Source organism: Pleurodeles waltl, chromosome 8 (genome assembly GCF_031143425.1).
Source record: "Pleurodeles waltl isolate 20211129_DDA chromosome 8, aPleWal1.hap1.20221129, whole genome shotgun sequence".
NCBI lineage: Eukaryota > Metazoa > Chordata > Amphibia > Caudata > Salamandridae > Pleurodeles > Pleurodeles waltl.
In genome coordinates this window covers 260617955-260640131 of record NC_090447.1, presented here as the reverse complement: position 1 = coordinate 260640131, position 22177 = coordinate 260617955, and the positions used below count along the sequence as shown (strand labels likewise).

General features: G+C 42.6%; 1 protein-coding gene across 1 annotated transcript in view; it reads right to left on the bottom strand.

Moving 5' to 3' along the window:
- Positions 1-181: 181 nt before the first annotated feature.
- The window catches only part of LIPI (lipase I), a 170390-nt gene continuing 148394 nt past the window's right edge, over positions 182-22177 (bottom strand). Inside the window, exons 9-10 of the mRNA XM_069204123.1 lie at positions 13477-13650; positions 182-2849 (exon numbers count right to left, since the gene is read on the bottom strand). Coding sequence (XP_069060224.1) covers positions 2762-2849; positions 13477-13650 — 262 coding nt within the window. The 3' untranslated portion in view covers positions 182-2761. The remainder of the gene's footprint in view (positions 2850-13476; positions 13651-22177) is intronic.

Here is a 22177-nt window from a genome sequence, read left to right as displayed (position 1 = left end):
CCATTTGAAAATCAAGTCAAATTGGGATTTGGAATCTCAATATATGACGATTCATGTGGATGAAAGCCTTGCTTACTAATTATAACAGTAAGATTGGTCTCATCACTATATCTGTCAGTAGCGCTCAAAAAAGTATTTATATGGAGTGCAATTTGTAAATAATCACATAAAGCAGCTGCTGTGCCAATCATTTGCGTAGGTTTAATTATGGAGCACATCACTGGTTCCACTCCAGTCATAAATAACTTAAATGGAATTCATTTAATATACATATTTGCATAAATTCACGTTGATTTTAATGGCATAGCAAAAAAATTAAGTAGGTTTCATATCATTTCAACTTTAGTAACTTATGAATTTGCAACGTTACTGTAGGTTGCACTCGGTTTATTTTTTATTATACATGTACGTGCATATATATTGTAATAAAGTTGCTTCATTTAAAAAAAAACAGTTGTCAATGGGAAATACATATATTCAGAACAGATAAAAAAGAGAAATGCTGTAAGCAAACTGTATGCCTCTCGTGCAATATTCATCAATCATTGTTTGCCTGATAAATTAAATGACACTATTAAAACAAAATGTTATTTACAGAAATTGCATTTTATGTGAAAGTACAAAAATAGAATAAATTAATATATGTTATTGATTACATGTGACTTAAAAGAACTTCTAACTCTGAGCAAAAACAAAGGCTAACAACGTTTACGTTTTGTGAATCGACATATTTTTGATTTTATAATATGTTAATGCTACCTAAAACGTCGCACCTCTCTTACATAATAACACAAACTAAAGAATGGAATGAAGTTATAGTAAAAAAGCTTTGCTCTGCTGAAAAATTTAAAAGAAGAGAATCACCTCAGGGAGTTGTGGTTTCTTCCTCCATTGATTTGTCTGCATGTTCTGTGTCCAAAAACTGGAAAATGGTATCACCTTCAAAGAGATGCAGTCTAAACACATTTTGGGTCCCATGAACCAAAATTCCCCATAGAGGCATTTACGCTCTGTTCTGTTCTAAATACAGGATTCGCCATAAACTGAAATGCACCTGTGGCCCCACAGTGGTAGGTGGAAGGGATTGTCTAAAAATTTAGATAAACAGGGAGCTTACAGCATGATCCCTCATCGGAGATGTAGTGCATTTAACAAATGCCAGAATTAGCCATCACCTTGAACCCAGACAAGGGTGGGTGTCCAAAGCCAACAATTGATTCTTGGAGGGGGGCAGTTCTGCTCCCCTCTGTGAAAGTCATGCTTCCTAATGCTTATAAATAAATCTTAAGCATGGGCTTGACTGTACTCCACCCCAAAACAGTCACACCATGTAACAGAGCCCTGAGGCTCTCCTGGGAACGGCGGGTGGTGCCACAGTACATTGCTGGATCTGTGAATAAGGCTACTGCTCTAAAAATGCATGTTGTTATTGTGCCAGGTTGTTTTATACCGTCACTTAGGGCCCCACTTTATATAAAGCCATCTGCAACAAATTATGTTGTTAGGAACAGCTCTATTGTCAGTCCAGCTTCATCGTTATGCTTCCACAGTGCCTTATTTAATACGGCTCTAGAGTTCCGTTGGACCCTCGCCATGAAAGATTGCATGGTCTACCAGGCAAATTCACAAAATGCACATAACCAAATCAATCTCCATTACAGCTAGAACAATGCTTTCCAAAGACAAGACAATAAAGAGTCTGTCAAATTCCACAAAAGTACATGTTTAATGCTCAATGAAATGTTTAGAGAAGATCATAAGAAGATCCTGCCACACAGAGAAAAGTGAAAGTTATTTTTTTGCATGCTTTAAATTAAATAAGATGACATAGCTCTTATGCATTTGGCTAATATGTCACAATCTTGGCACATCATTCCGGCTAACATAATAACAAACCATAAAGCGATACATTGTAACTTCTTTCCTTTGACCATCTTCCAGATATCCTCCTCAATTCACCTTCCTTTAAAAGGATGCATCCCCGGTTATGATGTGCCAATGCCCATTTCAGGTGAGCGAATTGGGAGCAATGTTGAAGCTGTGTTAGTTCAGGTGGCTGTCACAAATCCTGTAAGACTTTTAGGATTTGTCTACCATTTGTCTACTCCCCTGTGTATTACCACAAGCCCTAGCTGCCTCATTCAATGTGATAACTACAGTACAACAGAAGTGGGCCAACGTTCTGCCAGATCATCATGATGTCTGTACACTGGAAGAAGGATCACCTCTCAGCAACGCACAGCGCTGCCAATGAGCTACAGGGACTGCAAATATGCATTCCACTAAATTATTCATTCACTGAATGAACACTTACTTTATGTGTATTTTATATACATCAGCACCTGTAAACTATTAATCTTGACTAAGTAATATGGCTCAGACAAAAATAAAGACTGCTTTATCTCTTCAATGTGACGATGCAATTTTGCTGCAGTATCAGTTTCACTGGTATGTATTGCTCCATAAGCACATTGTGTTGATTGCTACTAGAATTGTTACATTCACATTTTATTTTACAACAAAGAAATACACAATATGTACTCTGTATCACATGAATATGTGAAAAGGTGCTTTATGAGGAGGCTAGCATTTTGACTTCTTCCGAGATAAAACTGATGACTTTCACCTTGTTTATGAATCACAATGGAGCACAAAGTGGAGGAACTTCATTGGTTTTACCATCATATACTTTGCTCAGACAAGCAATGGTTCAGTTGTCTCAAGATGTGAATAAAATGTTCAGCTGGTCTTCATCATTTCTTTACATTTGCATCTTCTCACACGGAATAGGCTTGAAGATTGTTTCAACATTTTCCAAAAGTACAAAGTCATAGCGGCATAGCTGAGGTCTAAATGTGGGGAGAAAAAAATTGTCACTGCCATACATTGTTGGTAGGGTTCACAGTTTCAAAATTAATCTGTTAACCAAAAAAACATACTTTCTTTGTACATTTTGCCTGCGTGGTATCATGCATGATGCATGATCAGAATGTTTGGAGAGCTGGCATTAACATCTGTTGCTTCCCTGCATACCAAGAGCAGTGAAAGTCTGAAGAAGAGGCAAGAGGCACAATTGATTTGTTTATTGCAATTTATATCATCCATCCCAATCTTTACATATTTTGGAATGTTTTAAGGTATGTTTACCCTGCTTATTCCTTCGATTTTAAAGCATTATAATGTTTTCGTGGTCTAACTACAACCCATGTGAATACTCCATCCACTGTGTGCAGGATGGAGTTGTCTTTTGAAGGGTTAGTCTATTGTTTTTGATCTAATATCTCGTGGCTCATTTGCTTTATACCTTTTTGAACAGCTTAAGAAACATACGTTCTGACGTATTACTGCCCTGCCTCAGATCCTAAAGCTATCTGGTGATATGATCAACTAGGGTGTTATTATCTAGAATGCTGCCCTCAAATCCTTCCACTTTTGGCTGATAGCTGTGTAGACACAAAAGCCATGCCATGGTTGTTGAAGCTGAGTTCCCAGGACAGTTTGATATTTTTGTATTTGCCTTATCTTATCTAGTGTTGAATTCAACAATCACCAGATATCCATGACAAGCTGAGACTTTCATTTCATTGCTGTTCAGGTAGTGCACCCAAACTGTCCCCCACCTATAAACAAGGGCACGTACAGCATATCCATTGCATGCAACTTGGAGTTTTGATGGTCTGTGGTGAAGGGGCGCCAACCATCGAAAGGAAAAATCCCAGAGTAGTGTTTATCAAGCTAGTGGGTCGCCAGCCGTATGTTGGTGGGTCGCCAATAAATAAAGATGCAACATATGAAGATGTCTTTAGTTCTGTGTTTATCTTTCACATTTGGTGCTTCAAATACTCGGTAAGACAAATAACTGCTTATCGGCTTAGTGTTTACGTTTGTTTCTCTTTCCGCAAACTGAGGGGTGTTTTTAAAGTGAATTATGTCACAGTCTTGAGGAGTACAGGAAAGTGTGATGTCCTTTTTTTGCAACACACAACAAAAGGTAAATAGGTGTAAATTAACTGTATTCAGTCAGCAGGTAGGAAACGCAAAAAGCTACTTTTTATTTCTGAAGTGTACTGGAAACATAGATTTTATTAGGAACAAAACAAATCAAAACACTCTACCTGGTGATGCACAAATGATGACTATAAACGGAAACCCCCTTTCCACGCATTATTAATTGTGCACTACTGGGTTATACCAGTAAAACTGTATTAATAGGAAATGTCTTGTATGTAAAGGACAGTGCGCTACCACACGATGCTTTAGTTGAACTCAAGTTGTTGTTATAAGAAGTGGGTTGTGGTTCTAAAAAAAATGTGGGAACCGCTTGCCTAGGAGCACCCCCACCTTAAAAGCCAGGTAATGCCTCATAAATGGGCCTTCACTGAATTTGCGTTGCGGATTGTAAGGTGTGTGGCACAGTTTGAGAATGTGAGATTTTGTGCAGTGTGAATGGGATCCTGTGGAGCACACAGTGATTTCCTTGCTAAAACTTTGAGCCCTTCTCTAGCTTTGTTTGTTCTTTCTCCTGTAGACATGACAAACTGCATGTATTTATTTAAGGCATTCATTTGAAGCTTCTATATAGTGCACAAAAGTCTCTAGAGCATGACAGTACTTAGCACAAAACCATGCACAGGTATGAAAACAGAAGCAGTATATATATACATGGAATATTAAAATAAAATAGAAAAAACACGTAAAAACTGTTCTAAGTTCAAGAATATGTAGAAGTCAGGCTCGTGCCCAACTACTTAAAAATCTATGCGTTATGCTTGGAGCACCGATCCAAAAACATAGACCCACAAAACCCAAGGAATCTAAAAACACAGAGATTGTAAATCATCAGTAAAAAAAGAAAGCAGCTTGCATTCCTCAATGCTATGGTATCTATTACATGGGATCAATATAATAGGTCTTCAAGCATGAAGACTGAATAGACAATTAACAGACACCAGCCTCTCCTAAAGGGGCATATTTATCAAACTGTCATTCAGCAGCCCACCCAGCCACCTTGCTGCTTGAAAGAATAGGAATGTGCCGTATTTAAAATGATGCGCACATTCCTGTCCTTTCCTTCTGCCATAATAGGAATGTGAGATATTTAATGCTAAGCATGCATTCCTGGGCTTTCCTTGCACTGGCGCACAACGTGCTTCCTAGAGCCAAAGCCAGCGTCCTTGCACCATGGTGCAAGGGTGCCTTTGTTGCACAGAGGATTGTTTTGGTGCAGAAAGATGCACCTTCCTGCACAAAAACAATCCCCAGAGGCGTTTTCCCCTTTCTACATGTGCTGCAGAATGCAGCTCACATAGAAAGGGGCAAAACGAGGATAAAGATATTTATTTTCGTTATGCCTCACCTAGGAAGGCATAGCATTATGACGCATTCCCAGGTTCCCCAGTTATTGCAAATCTGGGAATATGCCAAAATCCTCCATGGGTGGATGCATGGGAACACTAATGCTCCACCCATGGAACAGCTCCCTGTGGCAGAGTAACACAATGCAGCGATTTACACTGCGTTGCAATTCTCTAGATTTAGCAAGCCATGCAGGACCACACAAGGTGGCCTTGTGTGGCCCAATACAGTTGCATCACTCTTGTGCCCCCTTAAATGGTGCAAGGTTGACACAACTCACTGGTAAATCTGCCCCAAAATTTCTAGTAACCGGGAATAAGAAAGCAAGAAATGCTGACTGAAAAATCATGCTTTATTTGTTTTTGAAAGAAGGCAAGGAGTTTGTAGTACTTATAGAAGGGAGAGATGGAATTTCAGACTTTGAGTACATATCTGGAGTAATGTTTGTTAGAAGTCCATTAGTTTATTGAAATCAGGGATTTCAAGTATGGGAGAGCACAAGCTGCCCAAGATACAAAGTTGGCAGTAGCCAACAGCAGCCTGTATTTGCTTTACCAAGCACTGTCAGTGATTAGCATGAATAAGTGAACTATTCATGTCGATTCTAAGGTGGACACCATCAACCAGAAGCAAACTCAATGAGTGAAATATAGGGTTTATGTCCTCAAAATGCTGAGCCCCAGCATCGGGAGAGTTGCTCCATGCAAGGGGGCTTTGAGATCAGTCAATGCATTTTAAGTTTAGGATGGCAGAGAGTATTTCAGCCACATAATCTAAACTGGATAGAACCAGTCTTGAATTATTTCTTTGAGGTCATGTTCCAGTAGTAACGTATAGATACTCCTGTTGAGTATCAGGAGATAATATTCATTCCTTGCCAAGCTCTTGATATGTGAACTCTGAGTGTAATGCCCAGAATGAAGACAAAAGAGTTATTGCTTTCATCAATAGATAGGGTGCAGTCTAATACGATCAGGAAGTTCAGATATTTGTATACTGGAAAAAAGCAGAAAATGTAGTAACTTCCCTTTTTGAAGGTTAAGCATAAGTTGCTGAATTTTCAGCAAAGACTATAAGTTATCACTAGTCAAGGCCAGAAAGGTTAAAGTAGCAGGAGATCAAACCTTCTAATAGAGCTAGGTTTTCTCAGCATATAGATGATCAAATATGACAGATTATTTTATAAAATCACTCACAGGTTCAGGATAAAGACTGAAGTGAGCAGGTACTAAGACAAAACCTTGAGGAATCCCTTACAGTACGGCAACTGGGCTAGAAAATGAGCTGTCCATTTTGATTGGTTGTGAGTGGAGTCACTGGATTTAAACTTTCCAAGTATCTCTTAGCAAATTCAATTTCAGATTTACTAGACAAAGATTTGATGCAAAAAATATGTTTTTGTAAGAACCTCTGGCTTTGAAACCATGTTTCTGATTATTTTGTGTTTTTGGAGACAACAGCATTGAGCTGATCTGAGGAGTTTTCCTTCCATATTAGCTTCCTTCTATCATCTGACGTGTGCCTTTTAATCCTTGTTCAACTCTTCAACCAATAGGCAAAGTCCTTTACGATTTTTGTGATGATATTGTTAAAAGATGTTAGTTGATTTATTAACACCTTGATGCTTCCTTGGATGGGAGAACCAGGATGCAAAATAGGTATGGAGGAATAAAACTACGAATGAGGCAGCAAGATATGTACAATTTATATTTTTGGTGTCCCTAACCAAAGTCTTCGGTCATTTGGAATGTCCACAAATCAAGCTTTTAGAGAAGATGTAGAAGGGAATTTGGTAGAACTCAGACCAGTCAGCTGTAATGGGTTTGTCAATTCACAGAATTAATCTTTGCTTAACAAAGTGCCACAGCTGATCTGCCACCGTCTGTATTGTAGTGAGCTTGCCAAGAAACCTTGGACCTTGGCTTAGAATACCTGGTTATGGTCAAAGGTTACTCTAAATACCTTGCCTAGCTGATACAAGACTCTCTCCCTCAGCCTTTCTGCCCTCTTATGCGGACATGAACTCAATGTTCTAGTGTGTCCTCTGGCATCCTAAAGCATCACCTTGAACCTGGCTACATTCTAGGAAAAGAGACCCTAAACATCATTTTGGACTACTCCAGGTTGATTGCTGGGTCTAATGTTTTGTGATTTTAGAACTGCTGCTATTGGAAATTCAGTCACTATAGCTCAAACCACTGAGTTGTTGAGCATTTCATTATGACCTTCTATAAATTTATGGAAAGCTGATGTATCATAGCCAACTTGGTGTAGTGTTGCATTTGGCCCGGAACCTCTGCCCCATTGACCTGAAGATAATAACTAAACAATGATTGCCCACAACAGATAAACTTATACTGGCAATACAGCCCCATACAGTGTTATTGTAGCACAGCACCATGTAAGCACAGCACTAATGTTTGTGGCTTTATTAAGACCCCCCTAGACATAAAAACTTTCTTTTTCTGTTTGTACACATTGTTATGTTATCTTCTTTGCCAGTCCTACATGCCAATTGAAGGAGGATGGCCCTATATGCAGTGTGCAAAACCAGGCACACTGTGTACAGGGTCCGGGCAATCTCATGTTGGTTTACAGAGATAAGAAACTAGACCACCTCATGCTCTAATTTTTATGGTAGCTTGGTCGAGCAGTTAGGCTAATCTTGGAGAAGTGCAAAGCATTTGTTGTACTCACAGTATCAATATATGAGACAAAATTTCGAAAATGTCTCAGTTCTGTTCATAGTTATGCACCATAGGAAGCAATGGAGAAATACATTAAGAATGCATATAAAATCAGGTAAAGTGTTGTGGAGCAGCTGAAGAGGGTCAGGCAGCTTCATGTTTCAGCTTGAGCAGCTGCAGAATGTCTTTGGAGCCGGTGCAACACCTCTGCAGGAGACCACTTGGAAAAGCACTGCACAGGTGGACTTCAAGGTGAGTCCAGTGGGTCCCTTGGAGTGTCATGGTCACAAGGGGTGGGAGACAAAGTTGGATCTTTATACAGGACACAGGATGGCAGGGTGCAGAGCGAATCAGTGAGCAAGGAGCTGTGTGCAAAGGTGCCCTTGGAAGCAGGGGGTAGGTCACTTTGTGGTTCCTTGACTAGGGTTTCCTCTAGGTCCTTTTTCAGTCCAGAGAGGACTGTCCTTCTGGGTGTCCTATGTAGAGTGACCAGTACCTAGGGCTATTACACAGTTCGGCCACTGGAGTTAAGAGTGCCACCAAACTTGGCACACTAGTAGGTTTCATCCTGGTGGTCTGCGGGTGAAATTTGGTCCAGCTACAATGTCCGGTTCTTTGGTTGGCAGCTTGTCAATGAACTAGACTTCACTGGTCTTTTGGTCTTTGTTGCAGGAGAGTGGTGTCTTCACTCTGAAAGTAGATCTGCTGTGATTTTCAGAAAGGTGAAGGTCCTCTGGGGGGTTTTAGAGTCTGCAAACCCTCAGTGGTGATTGTCGAGCCCTGGGTGCAGTTGGTCGGGTTTGGCACATTCTGCTTGGTACAGCAGGACTTCAGTTCTCAAGCCTTGGGTCTTTTTGTTACTGGTGTTCTTGTGTCCTTATAATCTGAAACTCTGGTCTAGGGTTGCCCACTAAATACTGTATTTAGCGGTACCTAGCAGAGACCATTGGGCCATCTACCTTAGGGTGGCTACACCAACTAAGTGACCCCTTCCTGTGGGCAGAGGTCACTTCCCTACACCTGATTGGCTATTTTCCTTCCATGTAAGATGGAGGGAAGTGTAATGGAGGGGTCACCTCACATGCAACACCTTAGGGTTAGTGCAAGCTGGGGCTGACAACTCCTCCTGTCCTTTCTGTGTTTTCCTGCCATTGCTCCCACCAAAACTGGGGGTTTGCAGCAAGGGCAGACATCTGCTGCTAGCAGAAGGCTTGGGGGTCAAGTTTCAAAAGTGGTAAGCCCTTCAAGCTCGCTAGCAGGGCAGTGCACATTCCTGAGGAAGGAGGTGCAACACTTCTACCCAGAAAAGGCTTTGTTCTGGGACCCAGAGAGCAGGAGCTCTCACCCCAGGGCTCCAGAATCTTGTCTGTTGGTAGCAGGCTGGTTGTGACTGGCCAGCAACCATACTAATGCTAGTTAGCTTTGCAGGGGTCACCTCTAAGGTGGCCCCTGGGTAAATTTTGCAATAAATCCAGTACTGGTACCTATTTGGATTTATCATTCTGAGTTGTTTGATACCAAACAACTCAGGGTTCAGAGTGGTCGTCTTGTAGCTGTGATACTCATAATGACCAGGGTCCAGCACATGCATTTAGAATGGCTGCTGTGTTCACTTACTATGTCCTAATTTTGACAAGGACACAGCACAGGCATATTGCTCAAGCATCTATGCCCACACACACAGTATAGAGCACCCTGACTTAGGGCTGGAAGGCCTGCCACAGGGGTGACTTACCTATATTGCATACAGTACGTAGTGTACAGGACACACAGGCGGTGTGCCATGTCGAGTTTGCATTTTAGGATTGCACCAGTACAATAAGCCTGCAATGCCAGTGCTAGGTGCATCTGGTTGCATGGCCCTACCGGGTGACACAATGTGTGCTACTGCCCTCAGGGGCCTACCCTTAATACCCCATGCCCTGGATCCCTATGTACCATTTACTAGGGACTAGTGGCAGGTAAAGGTATTGCAATTGTGCCAATGCATTACAACAGTTTTGGGAAAGAGATCTGACCCAGGGAACCTGTTATCAGGGGCCCTGGGCACTAACACCTTTGAGACCCATTCAAATACCTGGCAAAAAAGTGGGGGCTATGATGACAAAAGGGGGCTTTTCTCACACCAATCAAGATCTATTTTGTTGCAGTTAAAGCTGTTTTTCACATTGATTTTATTGGCTGTAATCACTTTTGTCATGCAGTATCGAAGTTACAAGTCCATACCTGCACCTAAAGAAAGCTCTTGTAGAGCCTAGGGTGTAATGAGGCTATCCAACGTATGTCCTGGAAAACCAATATGAATAAAACAGCTACATCTGAAAATATTTTAGACTTGTGATGGAATCCTTTCCATCCTTTTCCCCAGCTACTTGAAGAAGAAGAATTCTTACCCTCCTTTCTCACAATACAACTTCTCACATGAATATGTAGCAAGCACTTTGACTGTTTTTCAGTTAGAGATTATGCCATGTATACAGACTTGTGACCAACAGGCTCACAATTCTTCTCTGTTAAGTGTGGGGCTTATTTGACTTGTCTTGTTTCTTGATATGTTTCACATTGTTCTTTATACTGATAAACTCTATAAATATCTTCCCTCAAATTATTAGAGTAGATCTTTGTTTCTTTGAGTCTGCTAAGGTATAGGAGCCTCTAATGTTTTGCTCACAATGTGAGCATGTGGTAATTGGCCCATATTTCATTTGTTATGTGAGATGTACGGAGCAATCAGAATACAATTCCTAGGCTTCAGTAATCTGTGTTTTTCTGAAATCCCACTTCTCGAAGAGACCTACTATAAATTGTTCTCCACAATTTTCTGAGACTAAACCCTTTCATCCTCTTTCAGTTCCTACTGCATTTTGGTCCTTCTGTGTTCTTACCTAGTCACGTTCTTGCGTTTATCACATTACCTGCATTACCTGTCAATATCGATTTTGTTACTTCTTCTAGAAAACAGGATTGCTAAACTAGAGAGAAAGACATTACAAAATAAATGTGAGCTTTGACAGCTCTCAAAAAGTCAATGCAATCTTACAATCTTGCTTCTATTGGAGTACTAATGCTTGATTCACCCTAGATAGCTGGCACAACCTGCTGCAGAGACAATTGTTCCTAGTACATGTGCAACAGTACCAAACCAATAACACAGTTCATAGATAAAGGGCTTAAAATGTCCAAACCCATAGGTTTATAAAGGGCTTAAAATGTCCAAACCCATAGGTTTATAAAGGAATAACTTATTGGATACATTTATATAAAAACCAAAAGTTCTTGCAGACACAGAATCATTCTAAAGAAAACAATGGGAAACCAAAAAGATACTAGTAGGCGGGTTAAGAAGATTAGGAAGTAAGCAACAGTGTGTCAACCCCTGAAGTGAGAAACAGCAATTACATCCCGATCAATACAACGCAACCATTACAACACAAATGCCTTTACCACGCATGTTTTTTACACATTTTGTTACCATGCATATATACTTTTACCATGCATGCCTTTCCAGTAAAAATGTAAGTATAATGCAGGCGTGTGTGTGTGTGTATATATTGATAAAACAAAAGGCTACAAGTATGTTATACTTAGGTTAACATTTTACACGCACCAAACCATACAAATTCAGCAGTTACATATATATATTCAGTGGCAATGGTACTTTAGGGTTTAGGTGGTTAAGGACATTTGGGTGGCAAGGGTATTTTTAGGATTTAGGGTGGGTACGGGTTTTTGGCTGGCCAGGGTATTTTTAGGGTTTAGGGTGAGTAGAGAATTTTGGGTGGCAAGGGTATTTTTAGGCTTTAGGGGGATAGGGGTTTTTCAGTGGCAAGGATACTTTTAGTATTTAGGGTGGGCAAGGGTATTTGGGTAGGAGGGGTAGCAGGGGTATTTTTAGGGTTTAGGGTGGGTAGAGATTTTTGGGTGGTAAGGGTCTTTTTAGGGTTTAGGTTTAGGGATGGTTGAGTTTAGAGATTGGGGTGGTAAAGTTTTTTATATATATATATAAACACGTTGTAAAGGCATAAGTGGTGATGGCATGCGTGGTTTCATCATACAAACCAATTAAGTAGCTCAGTCGAGATCATCTTGATCATTTTCTCTGGTTCTAGTTCTAATGCTCAAAAATCTTCACTAGTGCAATAGTGGCTGTTCTATCTGAACGGAGCTCGACAAAGTTCGAGCCACAAACTTCATGGGCCCACAGTATTCTTTACTGTTTTTTCCAGTCCTTCAGAAATCGTAATTTTTCAAAGTTACAAATTTTACAAAACATTCTGTAATTACTTTGATGTATGTCCAAAAGTCCTTAAGATTTCAGTACACGATCCAGGAAATTCAGCATATCTGTTTATGTTGCAGGAAGACTCTCCATAACAATGAAAAATGAAAATAAATTGTGAGAAGCATGTCGGGCAAGGAATGTGATAAGCCCTTTTCTAAACATTGCTGATAAAGTTCAGGTAGGTAATGCAAAGGAATTTAAAACATGGCAAAATAGTATAGTTAATCAAAATCTAACAAGTCAATTTATTTTGTTTTACTACAATACGGCAAGGTCAATATCTAGCGTTAAGGCTGATCCAAATCAAGGGATAGAGATTACATCACGTGGGACGACTTCAGACGGCTCAGAACAGTGTTTCAACTGAGAAGTCTGAAAGGTATAAAATAGGTCAATAAGAGCTGAGTCTGAAGAGTAGCAGCATTATGTTACATAATTTGCCTTTTCTTGCTACATAATTTACTCAACTCTGCCACTTAATTTGCCCCTACTCTGCTGCATAATTCCAGTGGCCCTATCTATACCTGGCTGATGAGCCCTGTCAGGGGTGAAACCAGTCCTGGGTTGCTTGTGTTCCGGTTCAGAGGGGACCAGGCCTTATGGTTTGAGCTGAACTGTTACCATCGGAGCAGGGTCAAGACTGACTTGCATATGGCTAGGTACAAAATGATTTGGCATGGTGTGCAAAATAACAATGAACTGGAATACGGCATTAGTAATTACCAGTGGCTGAGAATAATTAGAGCATTCTATCCATCACTTTTTGTATATTCTAGCATAGCGTCATTTCAGACCTGCTATCTCTTATTTAATTTGCACGACAGACCTCAAAGCAGTGTTCTATTTTTGGATTGATCTAACTAGCATCTTCTTATGCTGGGAGCTTTCTCCCAGCACGTCGAGGGCCTTTCAGAACTTTTTGTGTCGGGGACCGTCATGTTTGACATGGCAGACCCAGGCAGAAAACGTTGATAGGAATGGTATCTGAGGGGCCACCGTAAATAAGACATATCCTCAGATGCCATTTACGATGGATTATGGTCACCAATTGAAGGCTTTAGCTATATTTGCCTAATCCGAAGGCACCATTGCATTCATTTTGAATTTACATACATTGCATAAAACTATGATCATTTACATTCATCACCTTACCTGTCCGGATCTGCAAGTGACCGCAGTCTAATTCGGAGAACTCTCAATTTATATTTTGGGCCAATAACAGTTCCCGAGTAATATTTTAAGGACATTCGATATATATTCTCAAAATCTTGATCGAATTTAGCAAGAAGACTGGTTTGGCTGTATTGTTCAAATGTCGCAGCTTCACTGAAAAATTAGGAAGATATATTTATTATCGATATGTCTCACTCTGTTTTGTCGAATCAATTTAGAAACAGCACCTTGAGATAATCTAAGGGTAAACGGAGGGATGCTACCTAATGCATATTATAATTACACCTTATTTCAAAAACTGAAAGATTCCTCATACTCATATTTCGCCATTTCACACTTATATATCGCAATAAGACAAAACCTATTTCAAAGCATGGAGCAAAATGTAGTAATTTTACAATATATTGTATACATTCTTCACTTTTCAAAATTGGAGCAGATTCAATTACATATTCAAATATTAAATTGCTGTTGTTTCTATAATACAAGTTAAAGGCTTCACACAACCATGTTCCTTTCATGATCCCCCCATATTTTGCATATTTCTCATCTAGCGAAGCTGTAGCGGTCTGCTAGTGACCACATATTATCAAAACACATCCACGTACATACATACAATACAGAAGGGTAGGCTGTTGGTCAGCTTCCTTCAGTCGATGGCTGAAGGCAATTTTTTAGAAATGTCCATTGTCTGGTTGAGCTGCCCTTAAAACCATGGCAATTATTCAAAGATCAAGAGGGCCTTCAAATGTCCCCTGGGGTAACTTCTCTGTTGTGCTGACCCCTATGTGTCTCTGTGCCCCACTCCAAAACCCTCCAGCCTCAGTTCAAGATATATACCCACTCCATCCTCAGCCCTCCACTGCTGCCCTGTATCTGGTGCCGTCCTACTCATAACTGACTGCTAGCCACCCTGGAAATGGAATCAGGGGCATAGCTTGGTCAGTGAGATGGGAGGGGGTGAGCTTCAGATTTCCTAACAATCACGCTGGCACACAATGTCAAAAAACATTGTGCGAGAAGCAGGGCTCATGAGACAGGCTTAAGGCAGACCTGCCAACTCACACGGTGCCACAGTGAAACACATGATATTGATTCCCTTCACATGGCGTAGGAAAGTCCCGTCTTTTTGGCATGTTACCCCGAATTTCTGCCTGGTGTCAGTGTGTTTGATTGTGTCACTGGGATTCTGCTAACCAGGACCCCATGCTAAACCCTTGAGCATTAGGTTCAGTGGGGGATCTGGCCAGAGATCATACCGCTGGTGACATGAGCGTCTCTCTGTCTCGGGAGTCATGGCAGGTGTTTTGTTCCGGTGTGAGGCTCACTGCAGGGAGCTCACTACATCCCCTTCCTTCGGTGGATATGTCCCACATGGTGCTCTCTGCTTCTGTGTTGGTTTCTTGAGACTCTGGAAGGGCAACTTTGCGGAACCATGAGATATTCCAGGTTACTTGCTCATTCCCTTTGTGGGTGGTTACCATGGTGTCAGCCAACATGAGCACTGTCCATGTTCTGGTTCAAAAGGCGTCTGAAACTTCCACCTTGGTTGCCAGTCCATGATGATTACCTGATCTCCAGGTTTGATGTGCTGTGTTGCTGCATGTTGCTTCAGACTTGCGTGTGTGCATTGTTTTGTGTGAGTCGGGCTTAGGTGTCCTTTGGATTATATTGTGGTAGCGACCAACCTGGATAGACCAGGATTGTGTCTCTTCTGGGTCCATTCAGCATCAGTGGCCACAGAGACTGTTGTGTGGAGAGGTGTGGTGTTCCTCTGTATTCTCTTAGCAATCACTTCTCCATCAGGGCAATCTGGAGGGCTTTATTTATGGTGTGTATAAAGCGCTCAACCTCTCTGTTTGCTTGTGGTCACTGAGGTATGAAGCAGTGGTGTTGCATCTCTAGTTGTTCCAGCAGTCCTCAACTCTGATCCCTGAAAAGGTGGTCCATTGTCTGTCTTAATCTCTTTGGGGAGACCAAACAGTGCAAATACCTTCTCCGGTACTGGTGTCACTTTGGTACATCACTTTAACGACTGGGTATTTTGAATATCCATCCACCAATGATGGTCCTACCATTTGGAAAACTCCCAAAGTGTAGACTAAGTTTAGACCTGGATGCAGTGCAGTGTTCTTCAGTTATGATGAGCACTAGGGCCTCTTGGGAGCTTGTGAGTTGGCAGGTAGGGCATTGTCACACCAGTTTGTAAACCCTGGCTTCAAGGCAGGAGAACCACACCTTTTCTCGCTGTTAGAAATTGGGTCTCTAGTTGGCAGAGGTATACACCCTTGTCCAAGTAGAGACCACAATCTTAGTCAGGGTAAGTCACAACACAATCCTAATTATCCTGTGCTCACCCTCTGGTATCTTGGCACACAGCAGACAGGCTTAACTTAGAAGGCAATGGTTGTATCCCTGTAACACACAGTACCTGGGATGCGTCAAAAATAACCATGCATGAGGGCTGCAGAGGAAGAGATGCAGTTAGAAATAAGGTACTGCGTCAGAGTTTGCAGCATGGCACAGGCGATGTGTCATTTTTTTCCACCCTGCAAGGTGATACGTCGATTTCCTGGTACGCAGCCTTGGTTCCGTACTGCAATGCGGAGATATTTTGACACCCAGGGACGATGTGTTGAAAATCCTTGACATGCTGGCGTCAATCTGGTAGATGATTAAGCAAATTTTCAGCAATAAGGATGGCGCTGCGTCAAGTTCTGCAGGTGTTGTGTCGATTTTCCGACGCAAAGGGATTTTCTTCTCTGGGGTGAAGTCTTTGTGGCCCTGAGACTTCAGAACAGGAGGCAAGCCCAATCCAACTCCTATAGGAGTGCGTGTGGGGAAGCAGAGTCCTTCCAGCAGAGGCAGAGGTCAGCAGACAGCAGGGCAACAAGCAGGGCAGCAGTTTTTCTCAGCAAATCAGTCCAGATGAGTCCTTTTGGCAGCCAGGCAATCCCTCTGACAGTGTCCATGTGTAGATCCAGAAGTGTCTGATTTGGTGGGGTCAGAAACCCAGTATATATACCCAGAAATGCCTTTGAAGTGGGGGAAACTTCAAAGAGTGTTTTTGAAGTGCTCAAGTTCACCTTTCAGCCCAGTCCTGTTTGCCAGGAGTGCTTTGTGTGAGGGCAGGGCACTTGCCTTTGAAATATTCAAGAGAACCCCTCCACCCTTTCTGCCCAGGGAGACCCATTCAGCATGCAGATGAATGCAGATGTAACTGAGTGTCCTGTGTTTATGGCTGTCTGGGTGGAATGCACAAGGGGAGCTGTCAAACAGCACAGACCAGACGTGGATTGGAGACTGTAAGGCACAGATGGCAGTAAGTGTAGAGAAATGCCCACTTTCCAAAAGTGGCATTTCTAAAATAGTCATATTAAATCCAACTTCACCAGTAAGCAGGTTTTTCTATTACCATTCTGGCCATACTAAACATGACAGGGCTACTCCTTCCATATCAGAATCTACAACTTAAAAGCATATGCGGGCAGTTCTAATGCTAGTCTATGAGAGGAGCAGGCCACACAGTAGTGGAAAGCGAATTTGTGAGTTTTCACTACCAGGACATGTAAAACACATAGGTACATGTCCTGCCTTTTACTTACAAAGCACCCTGTCCTATCAGTTACCTAGGGCCTACCTCATGGGTGACATATGTTGAAAGAGGGGAGTTTAAGGCTTGGCAAGTAGTTTTAGATGTCACGTCGAAGTGGCAGTAAACTGCAGACACAGGCCTTGCAATGGCAGACCTTAGACATGGCTAAAGGGCTACTTATGTTGGTGGCAAAATCAGTGCTGCATGCCCACTAGTAGCATTGAATTTAAAGCCCCTGGGCATATGTATTGCACTTTACTATGTACTATGTACTTACAAGTAAACTAAATATGCCAATTGGGTATGAGCCAATGTTACCATGTTCTTTAGTGAGAGAGCAAACACACTTTAGCACTGGTTAGGAGTAGTAAAGTATCCAGAGTCCTAAAGCCAACAGAAATGAGGTCAGAAAAAGAGGAGGAGGAAGGCAAACGGTTTGGGGTGACCCTTCAGAGAGTGCCATTTTCCAACACTTGCATACCCAACTTCATCTTAATGGTGACTTGATGTCCTCCATGGGCCAACGTGGTTACTCTCTGTTAGAGGCAGAAGGGATCACCAGCCTGTGTCCCCATATTATGAGGCCATCCTAGGTAGCACTGAGTTCATTAGTGACCCTCCAGAATTTTTTGAGCCTCTCTTTGTCAGGTCCCAGCCAACCATTGGCTTCCCATAGGAAATCCCACCATGACTCCTTTTGTAGGGCATCCTTTCCCTTAATGAGTACTGCATCTGCAGTGGTGGCATTTTTAATTTCATGCAGGTTGGGTGATTTTGAGCATCCTCCTTGGGTTACTATTTGGGCATATTCTTCAGTTGCTTCCTAGTTGTCTGTGCTTTCTTCTACCAATTGGGGAGAATGACGTGATAGGAAATCTGCTGGAATCTTTGCACCTGGGTGGTAAACTACCTCCATGCGGTAGTGTTGTAGTTGGCTGGCACAGCATTCAATTCATGGTGAAGTGTGATGTGTGGTGCCTCTAAACAGGGGGATGAGTGGTTGGTGGTCAGTGATCACTCTGAATGATCTCCCACAGAGGTAGAGGTGAAAATGTCCACAAGCCCATTTGACCACAAGTGCTTTTCATATGAGCATACCACTTCTCAGTGTGCATGAGTGCTTTGATGGCGAACACAAGTGGTGCCCATTTACCAGGTTGTACCTCCTGAGTGAGTACAGCCCAAAGGCCTACAGGGCTTACATCTACTAGTAGTTCTGTCTTTTTCTTGGGATTGAAGTAGGGCCTTGTGGTTTGCTCAACAGGGCTATCTTTATTGTTTGAAACGCCTCCTCTTTCTTTCGGTTCCATGATCAGGGAGCATCGACCTTGGTAAGGGCTCTCACAGGTTCAGCAATTGTAGCTAGGTTAGGTATGAACCTGTCACAGTAGGTGGCCATTTCAAGGAAACTGTGTACCCTGGCTGTGGTATTCAGTGCCTACGTTTGTTTGATTGCCTGTGACTTGTGGGGGTCAACTTACACTCCCTCTTGGATTCTGATGTACCCAATGAATTTAGATGTCTGGAATAATGAGCATTTGTCTTTGTGGAGGGTAATACCATGTTCCAAGAGACACTTCAAGGTGGCTTGGAGGTGTTGGTGATGGTCTTCAGTGGTTGCAGAATGAATTAGGATGTCGTCACTTACATTTATGATGCCCTGGAGCCATGACAACTTTTTTTCCATGGTGTCTTGAAATCCCTCCGCCGATGAAGAAATGCCAAATTTCAGTCTTTGGTATCTGCATAGTCCCAGGTGTGAGGAGAACATTGGTAGACACCTGCTCTCTTCAGACAGGTGTAGCTGATGGCACCCGGTGTCAAATCCAACTTGGAAAACCATTTGGACCCATTTAGAACCGCGATGATGCCATCCATTGTTGACGTGGTGGGCCTCTCTCTTCTTGATTAGAGAGGCGCATGTCAGTACATAGCCATATCTTTCCGGGTTGTTTTGGTTTCCCTGCGATCACAATGGAAGCTACCCAGGGTGTAAGACCCAATACCTTCTCTATAACACCTTGGCTCTCAAATTTGTCGAGTTCTTTTTCGACTAATGGTCGTAGGTTTACGGATATACGCCGATGTTGTAGGGCATTGGACTTCACAGACTTGTCTATGTGTAATTAAATCGGAGGAGCCTTTAAACACCTTAGGCCATTGAATCATTCAGGAAATTGGTGCAGCAGTTCATCGACCTGAAATGCTCTCACATTCTTTGAGAATTAAACCAACCCCAGGTCATCAGCACAGTGACTACCAAGGAGCGTGTCTGCTTCTTTCTCAACCACGTAAAATGTGGTTTGGATTTTCTGGTCGTCCGAGCGTATGCTCACAGTCATGCGCCCCTTCAGTGGTAGTGGGATGAAGCTTTCATATGTGAATATCTTGGTGTTGGATGGCATCAGCACTGGCTTTGGTTGGAGGAGTCAATACTGCTGGAAGCCCATTACATTGACTGAGGGGCCGGTGTCTATGAGGGATTTGACTTTGGATCCAGTGATGTCTACTATTCATGTTGGTTGTGGCCTTCTGTGCCGTTTTAGGTTGTTGGTGAACGAGATGAAGAATAATTCTTCTTCCTCTTCTGGAGATGAGGCTTCTGGGCTGTATCTTCACCCATGTGGCTGTTTGGTGACTCTAGATGGTTCTGACTCATCCAGTGATAGCTGTTTCAGTGTGTGAGAAAGTAGTTACTTTCTAGCATGGTTACCCCCATTTGTGGCCTGTTTGTAAGTGAGAGCAAAAGGAAGCACAGCAAACAAACTGAAAGTGCTTGTGGCTCACTGTGAAGCGCAGGTAACCTCTGTGGCCAGACAGGACTGGAATATGCAAATAGGCATCCTGCAAATCCAACACTACCAAACAGTCTTTGGGATTTTGGGAAGACAGGACTGAGCCATTGAGAGCATTTTCACTTCTCTTTTCATAGGAAGAAATTGAGAGGGTGCAGGTCTAATATAGGACAGAGGTCTCTGTCCTTCTTTGGTACGAGAAAGCAGCAGGAGTAGCAAGCACACCCTTCTCTCTGGTCCGGGCACCCTTTTGATGCCCCCCCTTTGTCAGTGTGTTTTTACTGTCTCACTGGGATCCTGTTAGCCAGGACCCCAGTGCTAATAGTTTGGGGCCTATGTGTGTTGCCAGTATGCTTGACTGTGTCACTGGAGTTCTGCTAATCAGAACTCCAGTGCTTATGCTCTCTCTCTGTGGACCAAATTTGTCACTATAATTTAGTGACTCCATCTTCCAAATCTGATTGGCACACTGGTCCCCCCTTATAAATCCCTAGTATATGGTACCTAGGTACCCAGGGCATTGGGGTTCTAGGAGATTCTTATGGGCTGCAGCATTTCTTTTGCCACCGTTAAGGAGCTTATACAAACTTTTCACACATTATTTCGCAGCCATTTTCACTGCACCAGGTAACTTATAAGCCACCTATATGTCTAACCTTAATTTACAGAAGGCTAGGTGCAAAGTTACTATGTGTGAGGGCACCCTTGCACTAGCAAAGGTGCCCCCATGTTGTCCAGGGCCAATTCCCCGGATTTCATGAGTGCAGGGACACCATTATAAGCGTGCAGTACATATATGCCAATACATATATGTAGCTTCACAATGGTGACTCTGAATATGGCCATGTGAGGTGTCTAAGATTGTGAAATTGAACCCCCATCAAAATCTGATATTGGGGGCCAATCCCATGCCTGTCTTTCCTTGCACATGTATTGCATCAGAACATTCTGTTTTTATGAATGGACTCTTATCCAAACTCTGCCTCATGGTAGTATCCATCTCAGGGGCTCTTGCGACTTGCCATGATGAGAATGTCATCTAGGCTGATATTTAGTTGTCTCAGGATGAGGCCTCTGAGTGTTTTGTTGCAGCATTCTTGGATAATCTGTGCTCTTGTTTCTTTTGGGTGGTCATCAGCTGTACATTTGCTGGCTAGTTCTCGCAGCAGTGTGTACAAAGTGTCTATTGACTCTCCTTCCCATTGGCAGGCTTGTCAGAGTTTAAAACACTCAAAGCCTGGGTTTGGTTGTAGGTCAAAATAAGCATTGTGCTCTACTGCTGTGATGTAGTTGTCTGCTGCATCGTTGCTGGGGAGATGGCTAGTTTGTATATTTCATCTATTGCATATTGTAGGAGCAGCAAGCGTTTTAGAGTTCTGTCTTTTTCTCAGGTGGCGATGAAATAGTTTTATAGCCCCCATACCCATATCTACCAGTGATGGTACTCCTATTAAGGCATATCAATGGGAAATTGCCTCGGAGATTGTGCTGCATTCGGGTAATCTGCGATATCTCTGTGAGGTATGAATTGTCTGCTTGTTGGAAGTGACACGGTTTAGCTGAGGGGTACTCAGTGGTTGCTTTTACTATTTGCAGACTTTCGGTGGGTACTTTTGTGGCCTCTTGACAGCTCACATGGTGGGTGACATCTCTCTCTCTTCCCTTGGCCGAACAATTTTTGACCAACACAAGAATACCTCCTCTCATACAATGTATTTATTCCTTTTTGTCCCATTTATTTTTATATTCTTTCTTTTGATTTATGCTGCCAACCCTTGCATTATCGAAGAATCCATTTACATGCCCAATTCAGTATGGGTGGGTCCACCAAGCAACACTCCACCCTACTGTGTTATCATTCATCCGTGATTCTGCATTGGGGCCCAGACAAAGAGGAGAAGCACAGGTGGAGTTGCAGGCACTCAGGGTGGCTGAGCATGCAAGGGTGGCATCTCTTGTTGTCCTAAAGCAGCAGGGCCTGCACTCACACCACAGAGGCATCTCAAGTCAGCAGGGCAACAGGAGGAGGTGGCAGAAGGCTATGAGCTCAGCAGCCCTCCGGCCGCCGTGCAAAAGACAGAGCTGGCAGGTTCTGGAGGTTGGAGGGCCTTTCAGGGGTAGAGTGCACCGTCAACAGAGCTCTGTGTGGGTGCTATGGCCTGCAGCTGATTGTCTAGTGTGGAGGCTACATTGTGACAGACGACATCAGAACCCTGATGGACAACGGTGAAACAGTCGCCCTCATTCTCCTCGACCTCTCGGCTGCCTTTGACACCGTCTGTCACCGCAC